This window comes from Monodelphis domestica, chromosome 1 (assembly GCF_027887165.1).
Source record: "Monodelphis domestica isolate mMonDom1 chromosome 1, mMonDom1.pri, whole genome shotgun sequence".
NCBI lineage: Eukaryota > Metazoa > Chordata > Mammalia > Didelphimorphia > Didelphidae > Monodelphis > Monodelphis domestica.
Genome location: NC_077227.1, coordinates 684,791,134 through 684,808,716, shown reverse-complemented (window position 1 = coordinate 684,808,716; position 17,583 = coordinate 684,791,134). Strand labels below are relative to the sequence as shown.

The 17,583-nt window shown below is 35.1% G+C and overlaps 1 protein-coding gene across 3 annotated transcripts in view; it reads left to right on the top strand.

The window, feature by feature from the left end:
* CDH8 (cadherin 8) overlaps positions 1 to 17,583 on the top strand; it is a 534,859-nt gene that overhangs the window by 291,021 nt on the left and 226,255 nt on the right. For all 3 annotated transcript variants that reach the window (XM_007477092.3, XM_056799241.1, XM_001364059.4), the window contains one exon: positions 13,558 to 13,725. In XM_007477092.3, the coding sequence (XP_007477154.1) occupies positions 13,558 to 13,725 (168 nt within the window). The remainder of the gene's footprint in view (positions 1 to 13,557; positions 13,726 to 17,583) is intronic.

Sequence of the window (17,583 nt, the reverse complement as noted above, 5' to 3'; positions counted from 1 at the left end):
AACTATAATGAAAGTCTTTAAAATAATGAAGCAGAAAAGTTAATATGTATAATCACATTCTGTTTATGGAAGAAATTGTATAGATATGCATATGAATTTGCCATTTTTTTCAAATCTTTACATTTCATAAGCACATAATTTCTCAGTGAAAGAATATTAGACTTGAGGACCTCTGGGCCTCTTACCCTCATTATTTATGAGACCATTGACAAAACATTTACATTTCTGGTCCTCATTTTTCTCATCTATAAAATGGGGACATCTCTTTATAACCCTTGCTTCAAAGAAGTATTGTCTATAAAATGTTTTTCATGGCATAAAGTGTCATCATCATGTCATTATCATCATCATCATCATCATCAATTTCACTACCATTAACTGAAAAACCCACCTTTATATATTGCAATTCAATTCAACTGAAAAAAACTGAAAAACTGAAAAAAATATTTATTAAGTACCAAAAGCATGCAATAAAAGCACCCCTGATTGAGTATCAAAGGAGGGATGTCAGTGCCAAACCTGACTTTGTCACTTCCTATCTTTCTGACATTGAATTTGTCATTTTACCTTTCTGGGCCTCAGTTTTTCTTTTTTGTAAAAAGGGGACTTTGGATTAGAAAGACTCTAAAAATCCCTCCAATTCTGTGGTCTACATTTATAATGTTAGAATATAAATTACTAGAAATGTTGCCATATTATTCTAAAACTCATCTATATCCATTCTATTCAACAAACTAATTTATCATTACTTTTCTTTCATATTTTTAAGCCCTTACCTTCTGTCTTAGAATCAGTCCTAGGTATTAGTTCCAAGGCAGAAGAGTGGTAAGGACTAGGCAATGGGGGTCAAGTGACTTGCCCAGGGTCACACAGCTAGGAAGAATCTGAGGTCACATTTGAACCCAGGACCTCCCATCTCTGGATCTGGCTCTCAATCCACTGAACCACCCAGCTGCCCCCTAATCCTTTTTTTATATTACCTATCTTTCTCACTGCTTCATTTTTCTTTTTTCTCTTTTAAAAAATTATATTTTTAAAAAGAAGAAAAAAGAAATATCCATAAAACTAACCGATTTATCAAGAAAAAGTCTGATATCTCATATCCATGTAGAGCAGGCTTTTTTAGGCATGACCATTTCTCCTAAGTTGGTGGTGCCCTTGGACCTTATGAGATACTTCCAAAAATGGAGGACACGATGGAGTATGTCCACATTGCCTGATATGGGAGATCTATATCAATTAATTTGGATCATGGGAATATCCACTGATTGTCCCCATTCCTTTTTAAAACCACCCATGCTATTCTTTTTTGGCTGTTGTTTTCTAGCACTTTCTGCTAAGTACTCTTTGGGTAACTCTTTTATTTTCTATCCAAAAGAGTGAAGATCTCAGTTCATAAACAGAGAGGATTATTCAGAGAAATGAGCCTAAGAGTTTTCATTTCTATTCTATGTAGTTTGTGACTGACCCTTGAGCTGGGGGTGAGTTTTGGAACTGGAACTGAGACTGTACTATATGGGAACTGAGCTAAGCTTGGAATCTCATCCTCTTTCTTTCCAGAGACTGGGTTGGGGTGGAGGAGGATTATGCCTCACACATGTTAAGGGAGTGAATTTGTATATTTGTAATTTTACCTTTCAAATTAAATATCCCTTTATCAAGGCTGATGTGACAATCAGTGGAAATGGGGTGCAGGGGAATCACCTCCTTTGCCCTTGGTGAATCATCATTGGTAGAGCCATTTGAAGGACACCAAGGCAGCCCTCAATATCCATAAGGGCACTGGAGAATGAGGGGCACCCAACCTAGCTAGCCTTCATTCAGTGGAAGCCAGAGTAATCTGGGTTACATAAAATATTCCACACACATGTTTTCTTCAATTCTATAATAAAGCAGGGAATGAAATCTCCTCATATCTCTTCTTTAGAGTTATGTTTTAACAAGAAATTTCTGAGTATGATATAAACAAAACACTTTAATAGTAAGAGGCTGATGATTCAATGACCAAAAAAAGAAAAATTCCTGATCTCAAAGAGCTTTTATTCTACTGGCAGAAACACTTTCTCAGTTAACTAAATACAAAGCATATTACAATTTAATGCAAAGTGACTTCAGAGAGAGGGAAAAAAGGACTAATGATGAGGACATTAGAAAGACCTGTGTGGAAAATTTCAGGAGGGCTGATTCTTCTAAGAGGCAGGAGTGAGGATAAAAATATTCCAGGTGTGGATATGGGAGTGACAGCTAATACAGAGTCACAAAGAAAAGTTATAGAGGCTCTGTTACAGGAAAAGCAAGTGCATGAATTTGACTGAAATGGATAAAGGTTGGCAGGGAGGTATAATAATGGCAAACCGAGGTAGAGTCAAGTTGTTGATGGTTTTAAATGTCAAATAGTAGTGTTAATATTTTATATTAGAGGCTATAAGGAGCCACTAAGGCTTATTGAGCAATAAAATAAATTGCTCACACTCATAATTTAGGGACATCAGTTTGGTAGCAGTTTGGTGCAAGATTGAGAGAATTTAAGTAAATAAATCAATTAAGAGGATGTTTTAATTGCCTAGGCAAGAAGTGGTCATGTGAGTAAAAAGAAGTTGAATACCAGAGAAGCATAAATAGACTCAGCAAGACTTGTCAGCTGATTGGATATGGTGGAAGGAGAAAGAGTTGAGTTGATCATGTCTCCCAGCAATTCCCATCAAATTTCTACTAGGCTGTAAACCAAGGAGACTAGAGGTATACTGGTACCCTGGACATAAATAAGAAAGTTAATCAAAGGGGTTGATTTAGTTAGAAAACCAATATGCTACATTTTGGTCATGCTGAGTCTAAGATACTTATTGGACACCCAGGTGGAGATTTCCCACAGGCATTAGGTTATTCAGGGCTACATCTCAGGAGGAAAATGAAAGCTTGATAAAGATTTAGTAATTATCCACAAAGAATGGTAATCAAATGAATGCATAGTAGTTTAATTTTTATTTCTTTTTCATTAATTTTTTTGAAATTGGAAAACATCAACACATATTAATATTTTTTCATACAAAGAAGATGAAAATAATGATTATGTGAACTCTATGAATCTCTATCCTATACAGATGACTTTAAAAAATATTGTTTATATAAAATCTAATGAGTTAGTTTTAACATCATTATCTTTATCTATGTCCTCTTGTGTGTATTTAATTTTATTTTTTTCACTGATTTTTTTTGGGAGGAGTTATAGGAAGTACCGTCATCAATTATCCCCTTATTCTATCCAAAACTCTTATTTCAAAATAAAATAAATAAAACTGCCTTTTAACAAAAAATGACACTAAAATATGTATTAAAATGTCTTCAAAAATATTTCTTATTCTGTACCTCAAATCCATCATCTCTTGATGAAGAGGTAGGAAGTATCATTCATCATCAGTTGTCTAGAGTCAAAATTGGAAATTGCATTGATTAGAGCTAACTCTTATGTCTTTCCCAATTGTTTTCCTTTTCATTGTTGTGGTCATTGTGTAAATTATTCTCTTGGTCTTAGTTCACTGTGTGTCACTTCATACATAAAATGCTTGACAGGGAGGCTTAAAAGATTGTTTGAAATGATATACTTGAAAATTCTTACAAGATATAGTATTATTATGTTACTATACTAAGTAGAACAACTAGATTGCTCAATGGATGGAAAGCTGAGGCCTAGAGAAAGGAAGTCTGGGATACAAATAGTGCCTCAGATATTTTCTACCTGTGTGACTAGACAAATTACTTTTCCCCAATTGCCTAGCCCTTTCCTCTCTTCTGTCTTGTAACAGACACTTGGTAACAATTCTACCAAAAAAAAAAATCAAGTGTTTAAAATATAGATAGTATGCTTTCAGACATCCTTCAATTGATGGACATCCAGTTTGTTTTTGTTGATGTGTAGGTGGCACAGTGGATAGAGACCTGGGCTTGGGATTGTGAAAGACTTGAGTTAAACTCTAGCCTCAGTCACTATCTAGCTAAGACCCTGGGCAAATTATTTAACCCTCTTTGCCTTGGTTTCATCATCTGTAAAATGAGCTGGAACTGGAGAACAAAATGGCAAACAACTCCAGTATCTTTGCTAAGAAAACTTCAAATGGGATGATGAAGAGCCAGAGAGGACTGAATAAAAATAAACCACAGCAAGAAGTTTGTTTCTATGCCTGTACCATAATTGTAATAATAGTGTGTTGCTATGAATATTTTTTATTCATATGCATTCTTTCCTCCTTTTAATTCACAACAGTTGTAGCTCAAGATCAAAGAATACTGAGATAAACAACACAGGCTATAGAAATGACAAAGAAAGACAGTTCAGGTCAGAACCATAGACAATACAGTAGCAGAAAAGATGTCGTTTGTAAGATGATTCTCCAAAGGACAGTAAAGAGGGATTTACTAGGTAGGAGAAGAATCAGGAGAAAATATTTTGAAAAAGTTGAGGAACAGTGAGTATCCAGGTAGTAGTCAGAAATGGCAAAAGCCATAGTCATTAACTATCTAGATTTTTCAAATATAAGCACTCATGAAACTTTATATAAACTTATTTGTTGTCAAGGAGAAATTGGAATCTGACATGGTAGCTGAATGGTGAATTAGGTCTCCAGATTAATAGTCTCCTGGTGAATCAGAATAGCTGCATAGAATTTTTGGAGAGGAGTAACTATGATAAAAGCCTAGATAGATAGATGAGAAAGATAGACTGCTACATAAAGAATTCTAAATGCCAAAGAATAGATTTAATATTTGATCCTAAATTTAATGGGTAGATATTCCCCTTTATTGAGGGGAGTAGTCACATGATTAGAATTGTGCTTTAGGAAAGTCACTTTGACAGTTTTGTGGATGATAGATTGGAATAGAGTGAAATGAGGCAACGGAACCAAAGAGGAGATTATTTTATTGGTCTGTTTGAGAGATTATGAAGCCCTAAACTATCATGATAGCTGTGAAAAAGAAGAAAAGGAAGTATATGAAAAAGATGCTTTAAATTCATTTCAATTCAATTCAATTCAATCAACTATTTGATTATATTCTTCAACCAAGAATGAGGAACTGAAGATGGATAAAGCATTTATGAAATTTTTTCTATGTTCCTTATGCTGTTCTAAGCACTGAGGATATAAATAAAAAACAAACACAAAAGCATGGAAGTTCCTGCCCTTCTGGATGCTGGACTGAAATGGAGGGAAATAACACAAATAAGGGGCGAGAGAATGTGCACTCTTATTGCAGCATAGTGTGCATATTTCAAGGAAGATACCTAGTGGCTTCCAGAGATAGAAGGCAAGGCTTTAGAAGAAGAGAGGAACGTTACTGTGATTTTTGAACCTGAATTACTGGAAGGATAATGAGCTCCTCAAAAGTAAGAGGGAATTTTGGAATAAATGTGTGTTTTGAAAGGAAGTGAGTTCCCTTGTGGACAGGTTGAGTTTGAGATGTTTATAAGACATTTAGTTCAAAATGTGCAATAGACAGTTGGTGATATGGGACAAGAGCTCAAGAGAGATTAAAAATAGATAAATAGATATGGGAATCATCTGCATAGATATGATAATTAAACACATGGGAGTTGATGAGATCATCAAAAGAGAGGATACAGAGCCTCAGGATATATCCACTGTTAGTGGGCATGAAAAGGAGAAATATCCACTATTTTTATAAATCTTTTAAAGGAATATTTACATCAAAGTTAGAATCATAAATATATTATTTTATACCCCCAACATATGGGAGACATAATCCTCACTAGAAGACCTCATACTTTGAGGAAGAAAGAGGGTTAGGATCATTTTTTTTCAGTGCTTACAAAGCAGACAATCTCAAATACAAATCCATAGCCCAACTTAAAGCTCAAGTTCCAGGCTTTCCTTCTTGACTGCCAAACTGCAACATTCTACCTGCAAACCTAGTTCTGAAGTCACCATGACTTGAGTCCTAGGTCTGGTGAAGCATCACTACTTGCATCAGAAACTGAGGACTAATAATGCAGAACAGAAGCAGAAATTCCAGGCTAAGGAAAAACTTGGAGCCAAGAGATAAGAGATATGAATGAAATCTTTTTGCTCTGGATGTAGTAGGAAAGAGAGCAGAAAAACAGAGGAGGAGAGAGACAATTGCACTCCCTTTTTTGGAGGGGAAGAGAAAGAGAGAAAGAGAGAGAGAGAGAGAGAGAGAGAGAGAGAGAGAGAGAGACAGAGAGACAGAGAGAGACAGAGAGAGACAGAGACAGAGACAGAGAGACAGAGACAGAGAGAGAGAGAGAGAGAGAGAGAGAGAGAGAGAGAGAGACAGAGACAGAGAGAGAGAGAGAGAGAATATTCCAAGCATGGTCAATGACATATATGAAGACTTAGAAGTGAGAGGCAGAATGATATTTTAGAAAATAGGAAGTAGATCACTTTGGCTAAAGCACAGAATGAGAAAGAAGAATGCCGATTCAATCTGGGAAAATAAGTTGGAGCCATATTGTAAAGGACTTTAAATGCTAATCAGAAGGGTTTGCATTTTATTGTAGAGTTCATACAAAATCTTTGGTGCTTCTGGTCTATGCTTTGGGAATATCAATACTATTCTACACTTATTAATCTATGAAATCCAGTTCTATATCTGCCATTCATCAGCACAGTAACCTTCCTTGACTAAGCCCATTCTAACCTCATGACTTCAGGAACCACATCTATGTAAATTAATCTAGGTAATCTCATTTTAACTCTGTGATCTTTGACAAGACCATCCTAGTGTTGGGGCTTCAGTCATCTCACCCCTAAACCCTAGGGGTAACCTATATAATGTTTTTTTGAATAAATATTCCTTAATGGTTTTGTGCTATGGTACCAAACTCAGACCAGGTCCAATTGTCAGTTAAGTAAAATCCTCAACTTCAGACAAACCAGTTTAAAATGGAATTGAGAAATGTTGAACAAAATAAATAAAAATACAATACCATTTAGTTAATTCCAATTTATGGTCTTCTAAGTCAATATTCTTGGCAGCTAGATGCCTCAGTAGAGTACTTGGGCTCTCAGAAAGTTCTAATTTCAAATCCAGTCTCAGACCTTTAACATCTGTGTGACCTTGGGCAAGTCATTTAGCTGCTTTTTACCTAAGAGGATGCCAGATGACTCAGAGGATAGAGTTCTGGGTCAGCAGGAAGGAAGATCTGAGTTGAAATCTGGCTTCAGACATTTACTAGCTGTGTGATCTCAGGCAAGTCAACTTACTTCTGCTCGGGTTAATACACTGGAGAAGGAAATGGCAAACTGATCTGGTGTCTTGGCCAAGAAAAATGTACAGTATGGTTCACCGGGTCATGAAGAGTCAGACGTGACTGCAAAACCACAAAATTCAATCTTTGCATTTGAGATTTCTGGTTTATTATTTATATTTATATTGGGCTTAGACTAACAAAAAGTAAACAAGTAAACCTCAGTTGGTTTTGTTATTTTTATGTGTATTATAATGGAGATACTGGACCTGATGACTTTTAAGATCCTTTAAGATCTATGGTCCTGTGAACCTATGACCTATCTATTTAAGTCTTTATTTAACTTATCCCACCAAGCCTTCTAAGCTAAAGGAACCCTCTTGTTCTAAGGAATGTGAGGTTCCTAACCTTTCTGACTGAGTCAAATAAATGAAGCCCTGATATAAAATTTACATTCCTTTTCCACTACTCAGTTATTCATGGTGATATTTTCATTTCAAAACTATTTAATAGAGATATAGGGCTTTGAATCTTCTGAGAGGTTGCTGTGAATAAGATTTTATCGGCCACTAAGTAACTACATGACCATTGAGGAACCCTGCAAACCGCAAGTGATCAATGTCTGAGGTGACCTAAGGGCCTTCGAGTGCATGCCTTGCCCTAACCTGGGCCTCGGAACATGCCTTAAGCTTGTTTCCCTTAGGACTCTATCTAGTTTTCCATTTACATCAGTGTCAGTCTTTAGCATTGATAGCATAGCTTTGCAAGGTCATCCTTGGTTGGAGTAATAAGACTTAAAATAGATGAATCACAGTCTTCCCATAGGAAATATTACAAGAAGGAAGCAATTTTCTAACTCCAACTTCTGAAAGTCTGACCCTGAAAATGAAGTAATAACCACACAGATATAGACTATATGTGTGTATATATTTTTTTTCCTAAACCACTCCTGACATCTGAACCTCTTCATAATTTTATGCTAAAAAAGACATTTTTCTTATTAAAACACATCATAGATTTCTAAATTTCTATTTCTATTATATCATCCCCCCTTTCTCTCCATTTTTCAACCCCACGCTTTCTCTTATACCCTCAGTCCTCCTTTCTTTCTCTCTCACCCACTCCCTTCCTTGCCCCACATTCCTGGAAAACTTGGATTTGAGGATTGGCTTTGACACTTCTTAGCTGCATAAGCCTGGACAACTCCTTTTACCTCTTCTTTTTTCTACCTATCTATTCCCATGTTCCAGGATTATTCTCCCAAATACTATTCACACTGATCAGTTCACTTGGAGGTTAGCTGCATTTTCAAACTAAGAGGCAGTGGTTGGGGGGGAGTGGTATTGTTAATTTTGAGCCCACACCATTGCTCTTCTTGCTTTCTTTCTTGCTAAATGAAAGGGTTGAAGCTCTAAGGTCCCTTCAAACCTTAGAATTTTCTTGCCATTTTTCCTTCCTTGCTCTCTGTTCCTTCTTTTTTCCCTCTCCATTCCTTTCTGTCTTTTCCTTCTCATATTTTCCATCTCCTTTTTTATCCAATCTGACTTCTTTTCCCTCCTCCTTTTCCTTCCCCTTCACCTCTTTTTCTTCTCTTTTATTTCTTTAAATAAAGGAGAGCACAAATTGAGATATAATAATGTGTGTAGAAACCACAGAGTCATAGTATAATATGATTACTTTTTGAAATAACCTACTGAATCCAAGCATATTATTGAGTTACAGTAAATGTTTCCAAATAAGTGATGTCCTCCAGTTGAGTGCTCTCTGAATGGGAATCCCTGAAAGAAGAGTCATCTCTATGTCTAATAAAAAGCCCTAGAGCTCTGAGCTTTCTTTCAAAAGCCCACAGCCCTGGTGGATTAGATTTCCCTTGACACTCTTACAACTCAAATGATTTGGTAACATGAACTCCTTGCACTCTTTTTGCAGACAGATGATTTCATTAAAACATATGATTCAAAAAACAGGATTACTATATATATATATATATATATATATATATATATATATATATATATATATATAAGCTAGCAGAGAAAGTGTCACATCTTCCAGTTGGGTTTTATAGTTATAGATTCACTGGAGGGATGAGGAGGATGTTGTTTTTCTCTTCAATCATAAGAAATATCCTGTTTTTTTTTAATTTAAATTTAATTTATATATATTTTTTAATTTAAAGGGGAAATTCAGATAGAAAGCCAACAAGATTTGAGAATCAAAGAAGCAAGGTTGGAAAACTGGTTCTGCTTCCTTATACCTATGTGATATTAAGTCATAATCCTCTGCACTTTATTCCTTAAGCAGTAGGGGAAAGCACTGGCTTTTGGAGTCAGAAGACATGCCTTCAAAATATATCTCTATCTCTATCTATCTATCTATCTATCTATCTATCTATCTATCTATCTATTCCCATGTTCTGGTATTATTCTCCCAAATACTTTTCACATTGATCAGTTCACTTGGAGGTTAGCTGCATTTTCAAATTAAGAGGATGTGATTGGGTGGAGTGATATTATTAATTATGAGCCCACACCATTGCTCTTCTTGCTTTGATTATCAATTATTAGAAATTAGATGTCTAATTAACTAATCTGATGTTGTAAGTGGAGTTGGTAAAAATCATGTATCTAAAGGTCTGTGACACACTTTCTCCCAAGTACATAAAAATTTTATGGAGTTTTCAGCTTAAGTTGAAAAGAACCTGTGGCAAAAGGGTAGCACAGATTTCTTGGAAGAATTTTTGTTAGGATCCTTATTCCCTTTGGTTATAGGATATTCTTTTCTTTTCTTTCCTGTTCTTTTCTTTTCCTTTCTTTTGTTTTGTTTTCTTTTGTTTCCTTTCCTTTTGTTTTTTTAACCCTTACCTTCCATCTTAGAACCAAAATTACGTATTGGTTCTATAAGGGGAAATTTTACGGTGACTTAGTGACTTAATCTAATTTATATTGGTCGCCAGGGAATATCCCAAATAAAATACCAAGTCAGTTCAAAAATTTTATGGTGGTTTAATTAATATAGAGGGAAGAAATTAAGGAGAAGAGAGAGGAAAAGGGTATAGAATTTCTACTGTCTGGCCTGTACCAGGGGGAGTTCAAAGACCTCTGCCATGAGGTCTTTTCAGATGATTAAAGGCTTTCCTAAGAGAATAGTGTTTTAGAAGGTAAAGGAGAAAAGATTCAGCCTATACTCCAAGAGAGCTCAGTGAAGATGCCTCACCTGAACTAGGTTACTAAGCTCCCCCCAGTAATGTATCAAGGACTCTCATTGCCAAACCAGGACAATCGCTGCCACCATGCCAAGATGCCAAAATGCTTAGCACACTGCCACCAGTACCACCTCTCTGAGATAAAAGGCTGGAGAGAGGAAGCAATGCGAAATATATAGAACGTTTTTACATCACTTTCCTGTGTCTCACATGTACCAATGGTAGCTTAAGCTTGACTTAGGACAACCCAGGTGTCTGTCAGTTGTTTCTGATTTGTCATTTGCTAGCATATGTCTGTCAAAGGCCATCCTTCTCAATACTTAATCCTTAAGTAGGGGTGTAGACATTCCTCTTTTGTTAGACTAAGCAGGGTGGAGTAAATCTAAAATTCACAGTTTCAAGGTTGAAGAGCAGTAAAGATTAGGCAATTGGGGTTAAGTGACTTGCCCGAGGTCACACAGCTGAGGACATTTTTGAACCCAATATCCTTCATCCCTGGACCCTTCTCTCTATCCACTCAGCCACCTGGCTGTCCCTAAACTGTATCTTTTCTGTGTAATTTGAAGTCCCATGAATCTTGGGAAGTGAATTTGCTTTCCACATTTCAAATGGATTCTTTTGTAGACACTGCCACCAGTCAATGCTGTCCTACAGAAAATGCTAGAATACCAATGAAAAAGTCCAAATCCTCTGCCTCTCTGAAGTTCACTAATTCCTTCTTTAGTTAAAGGAGAGCCTAATGCTACTCAGGCTAATGCTCAGATGTGTCCCTCACCAAATGATCCCTTCTTAGAGGTAGTTCTGTCTCCTCTTCCCCACCAGACATATGAATCCCCTGTACCTGAACTGATTCACTGTATTATGGAGTGTGTGACCAAGTTTCTTCAATCCACCTGGACATTCTTTCTGCACTTTAGGTGCAATATTATTTCCAACCGCTTAAGGGAGAATCAAAACTGATCTATGTTTGTGATTAATTGATTCAATAGAGAAGTATGCTCCCCTTTGTTTAAGTATCAAAGTTTAGCAATGTGATATTTAGTTTACATGGGGTAAGGTGATTTGATTGATTTATTTGGTGTATTGCAATGTTGCAAACATAACTTAGAAAGCATGGCATAGTAGAGGGAATGTTTGATGAAGTCAGGAACATAAATTTGAATCCTGATTGAATGATTACTAATAGTATGATCCCCAGAAAGTCAACCCTTCTCTTAGCTGTAGGGTTTTTTTTTTTCCTTCTGTAAAATGGTGATAATAATTATTGTGAGAATTTTATTGGGATAATTTATGTGAACTGCTTTGCAGACCATAAAGGGGATGGAGGGAAGGAGAGAGAGAGAGAGAGAGAATATAAGCATTTGTATAGCACCTACTATATATGATGGAAAGAACAACCTGATTTGCTTCAGTTGCTTCATATGTATTATAAAATGAGCTGAAGAAGGAAATGGCAAAGCATATCAGTATTTTTGCAAAGAAAACAAAGATCACAAAGACTCTAGCACAACTGAAATGTCTAATCAACATTAACAAATAACAGTAGAAGACAGGGTTAAATACTTTTATAAATACTATTTCATTTGATCCTTATAGCAGCTATCTAAGAAAGATTTTATTATTAACCACATTTACAGTTGATGAAATTGAAGAAAACAGAGGTTAAGTGACTTGCCCAGGGTCACACCATTAATAAAGTGTCTCAGAATGAATTTGAACTCAGATCTTCCTGACTCCAGGACCAACAATCTATCCATGGTGACTGCTGCTACCTAGAAGTGCTATAAACATATTAACTATTACTATTTTTAATTTAATTCTTTTTTCCAGATTACTTGTCAATACAATTTTTAATAATAATTTCCTTATGTTTTGTGGAAACAACTGCTATTACTTTTGTTTTATTATAAGTCATCATCCTATGTTTCTGAGCTCTGTATTCCTAATCACTAATTTTTGTCTAATGATACTTGTATGACATCTTGGAAAGTTGTAAAGAAAGTGCTTTGCAGACTTTAAGGTATTGTATAAATATAAAATTACATGTGAGGTGTTATTCATCATCAATGGCATCATCATCATTTCTTTCTCATCTTTTTGTTCAACACATTTCAAATGTCAACTGTACTGTGATGAGTTGTTTCTTGATATCAATATCTGACACATTGGATAGACTGTTGCAAAGGCATTTAATGTAGTTTTGTTTCTGTAATCAAATGCAAGTATTGGACCATATGTTGAACTATTATATCTTCATTGAAAGCATCTTTGAGAACATTTAGTAGCAGTTAAAATGATCCATGGTTTTGTCTTTTCTCTACCTGATTGAATTTCTTCTTTGTATTTTAAAGCTTTTAAAATTATGTTTAGTTCATTTATTATGAGTATAGATTAGTTTGAATATTAGATTATTATGATGATTAATTACTATTTAACTTGACTATTATTTTCTTGTAGCTTTGAATTATTATTTGTTGTGAATATTACTCTAATTCCTGTAACATACTTATGGGCTTTACAAAAATGTATCTTTGATTCTAAAGCTCTTAACTATTTGTATATCTATGTCCTCTTACAAAGGAAATTAGATGTATAATAATTATTGGGAATCATTTACTTGCAATTTTTCCCATCCAACAATTTTGTAAATATGATGCTAATGTGATTTATACTTTAATTTTGAGAAGAGAAAATCAAGATTCTATGTTAATATATGTTTCTCAAATCTTTCCTATGGTAATTCTTGTGATCATGAGAATGATATTTAATAGATTATAAGCAAATTATGAAGTTTCTCATGAGACAAAAATACTATCCTTACAATAATCTTGTGATGAAGGTAACACATGTATTATTATTATTATTATTATTATTATTATTATTATCTTTCTTTTCCAGTGGTAAAATTGAGGTCTAAATAGGCAATTTGATTTGTCCAAGGCAGGACAATTAACAAATTATAGAAAAGGCTTGAGAATCTCAAGTTTAGTGTTATTTTTTATATCATTTAGTGCTAGTTTCAGAAAGGAAATTATATTTTAGGCTTCAAAAAAAGATGAAAACAATCAGCATGTATGTCCATTTTCTAATTTTATCTCTGGCTTGATTTGGTGTGTTTTTTCTTTTGTAGCTATTATTAAAACAGCTCTTCCCAACATGGACAGAGAAGCAAAAGAGGAATACCTGGTGGTTATCCAAGCCAAAGATATGGGTGGGCACTCAGGAGGTTTGTCTGGGACCACGACTCTCACCGTTACACTAACTGATGTCAATGACAATCCTCCAAAGTTTGCACAGAGTAAGTGAAATTGCTACATTGGGCTGACATCTATTTTTTAACTTCCATCTGTATTTTTTATTCATTGAGGCCCAATGAATTGAGTAAGACAGTGACATATATTTTGGAAATTGCATGATAAAAACACTTTATACATTGGTGACTATGTTTGTTAAATAAAATAAATTTCATTATTGTCTAAGATCTTCTCTGGTTCAACTTGGGACACAGGAATTCACCAAATCTAGTCAATATGTTATACTTATGGGTTAATATATTAATGAATTACACCTTTAAATCTAAATGCAATGCTATACCGTAGATACAATAGTTAGATTTCAAGAAAACTTAAGATGTCAAAAACCTGTTATAAACTCAGAAGCAAGGGAGAAAGGATTTTTGATGATTTTAAAAATAGTTATCATAAAGTTATCATAGAAAGAACAAGAAAAGAAATTGAGAGACCCCCTCATGATAACACACTGAAAACTATTAACTAAAAAGCATGAGTAAAATGGGGAAAATGGTTTGAAAAAGCTTGGTCATCTTACTTTTTAAAACAGCAGGATATGTTATGAGTAAGGGAGATTCAGGAAGTTTTGCTAGTGGATGACTCAATGAAATCAATAAAAATTGATAGTTCACAGTAAAAGAGAGGAAAATTGCAGAAATTTGAGAGCCATTTAGCAGAAGGACAAATACCTCCATTTTCTTCAAGGGTATCTGAGCATAGAAGCATCAGTGTTGCTCCTAATGCTCACTTTAATTTAATTAATAAACAAGCAAATAAATGCATATATAAATAAATAAACACTGAATGAATAATATCTAATATTTTCTTCTACTAAAACCTCATTGTGCCTCATTGTGGCCTCATTGTGGCCAGGAGGTGATTCCCCAGGATTATGAAAATGCAGTAAATGCTATTGTTGACCCTGTAAAGCTATAGAGATAGCACATATATGTCCATCAATGGACTGTCCTATGACCTTTGACAATAAGGTCAGTTCAGAGTAGTTCTTCAACAAAAATTTGGCCACAGGGATTATAATTATTCGCCCATTAAAAACTTATTAGCCCAATTCTAAAGGGATTAATATATTAGTTGTGATCTTCATCAGTATCCACATGGCTGAAATGAAAGCTCTTTGATGGATTAAATATATGTAAGAAGGCAGGAAGATATGACAAAATTACATAAAAATTGTTTTCTCTTTTATATAGTTACATGACTTCAGTTGCCTGGCATTTATGTGAAACTAATCAATGATGTTTTTATAATGGTGAATATGATGTTTATAATATTCTTTTCTTAAGTAATTTAGTACTTGCATGTCTCAGAATCCTGAAAGTTTTCATGGGTAAACTACAGGTACCTTTTTTAACACAGGAAGAAACGCAGAAAGTACTCATAGATTTTTGCCTTTCATATCTGTAGTAAATGATTCCTTAATTCATCAGAGTTTTCTTTGGTTTTAATGTGTGAGAGTTTGAGGAAGGTGGAATAAGAAAACACTCACTAGAACAGCAATCAGATTATTTAGACTTGAGCACCACTTCTTCCAAAGCTGAGGGGATTTGGGTCATTGACAGCTGCCCAATATGAGTTACATCTTCTACAAAAGTTTTGATAAAATTATTTCCAAGGTCCCTTCCAACTCAAAGACTCTCTGTCTCTGGCTATCTCTTCATGTAGTTTTGGAATGTTATTTGATTCTGGAGAAAAACCTACCTGCCTGCCAAAGAAGCCAAATGCCTGTCTGTGCAGGAGAGTAGCGAAACTGATATTTCTGTGCCAACTTTCTCTTCCTTATAAAAGGTAGAGAATCTGGCTGAATATATCCTGAAACAGTTGTAGACTCAAAGAATCCTGGAGTTCAAATGGACCTTGAAGGTCTTTTAGACTACAGATATCAAATATATGTCCTGGCTCAATAAGGATCCTAAGCAGTTCGAATGAAGGAAATATTGAAGAAAAATAAGGACAAATATCATAGAAATAACATTATATTTTGAAAATGATTTAATGTGAGACTTAGATGATATGGGTCAATTTGCATTTGAGGTTGACACCTTTATTCTAAACCTCTTTTGATCCCAGGCCAGGGATCTCATTTGGAACATTCCTGATGATTAACCTTCCTTCCAGTCACTGCTTGAAGACTTCCAGGTCCAATACACATAAAGACAATCCAAATGAATATTCAGGACCCACTGGAAACCATCATTTAAGTGTCATGGAAATGCTTCAATTTTGTTGGTTTTATAATTCAAGTCTGACTAGGTATATAATAGTATAATATAATATAGATGTCTAATTTGGGGTAGGCATACCTGGAGATTTTTCCTTATGGAGGACAGTATTTTTCAAAGTCTTGATTAATTTCAATAGAAAGACAGCTGGAGTAGAGAGAAAAACATCCTAGACTTTGGAATCAGAAGTCATAAGAACTAAATTATTACTCTGATCCTTGCTAGCTCTGGGCGACCTTAAGCAATCCACGTTATCTCCATAAGCTGAAGTTTCCTGATCTTTAAAATGGGTTTAATTCTTCAGATAGTTTTCTATTCCAGGAGTTACAAAGATTGAGTGAGATTAAATATGGAACATGCTTTGTGACTTATAATCCATTTTAAAATTCTTAGTCCCTCTGGAAAAAAAACTAGATACTTCATACAGGGATAGACAAATAGGTTCTGATCAAGGACACATGGAATACCCAGTGGAATTGAGCATCAGCTACAGGAAGGGTGGGGGAGGAGAAGGAGGGAAAGAATATGATTCTTATAACCAAGGAATAATGTTCTAAGTTGACTAAATAAAATTAAAAATAAATAAAAATAAAAAGGAGGGATAGACAAACATTTATTGTTTTTAGGAATAATTTTTTGGAATAAATTTTAATAGAAATAAAACATCTTAATTGGGATAAAAAGGCATTGATAAACAATAAGATTTGAATCTCAATTTAGGTGATTCTAAATGAGATAGACACTCACTTCAGGAGAGAGTGACCAGAACTCAAGGGAAGCTCATTCATACTTCCTGCAAAAGATATAATGCAGTTTGTGGGTCAGTCATTCATCAATAAGAATTCCTCGGTGGGTTACTATGTGCCAGTCATTGTACTAAACTCTTGAGGAAAGGGGGAAAAAAAGGAATTAAAAACAAATAAGAATGAACCCTACCCTCAAAAAGTATCCCTTCTATTGGGAGAGATCAGGAAAATTCTACATACAACATATTCACCATCTCCATAGGAGATAATGTCCTTGAAACCAATTTTCCCCAGGAAAGTCACTTTTTTCCACATGCATGTAAACAGTATGATTTTTCCTTCAGAGTTTGATTGTGCCACTCATTAAAACTAGGAATCCTGCTTGTGCTTAACTTAAGAAACAAGGATGCTGGCAATGCGACATGCAATTGCTCTGCCTTCTCCTTTCCCTTCTGGGGATGGCAAAGTGGATATTACGTTTTCTCACTTGTGAAGCCAGGGCAGGGCAGGAGTGCCATAGATTTGAGCATGTGTCTAATGATGCAGACACTTTTATGTGGAATTTCACAGAGTAGCACATCAGTGTAATGGCAAGAGACAGCTCTTTGAGTCTGAGTCCACCACACGGGGCCTCTCCATGAGCATTTGTACAATCTGTTTTTTTTTTCCTTCTCTTTTGTGCTTGGTCCTTGTTGTTTGTGAACCAAGCCGCTGATGGAAAGGAAGAGTATACAAATGAAAATAGTACAAGGGAGAATGCAGTGGTCTGAGAGCCTCAGTTTTCTTGTCTGTAAAATGAGGGAATTGAACTCAACTCTTAACCAGTCAATCAGTTAGCAAGAATTTCATTAAATAGCTAGACTTATATAGGCACCAGATA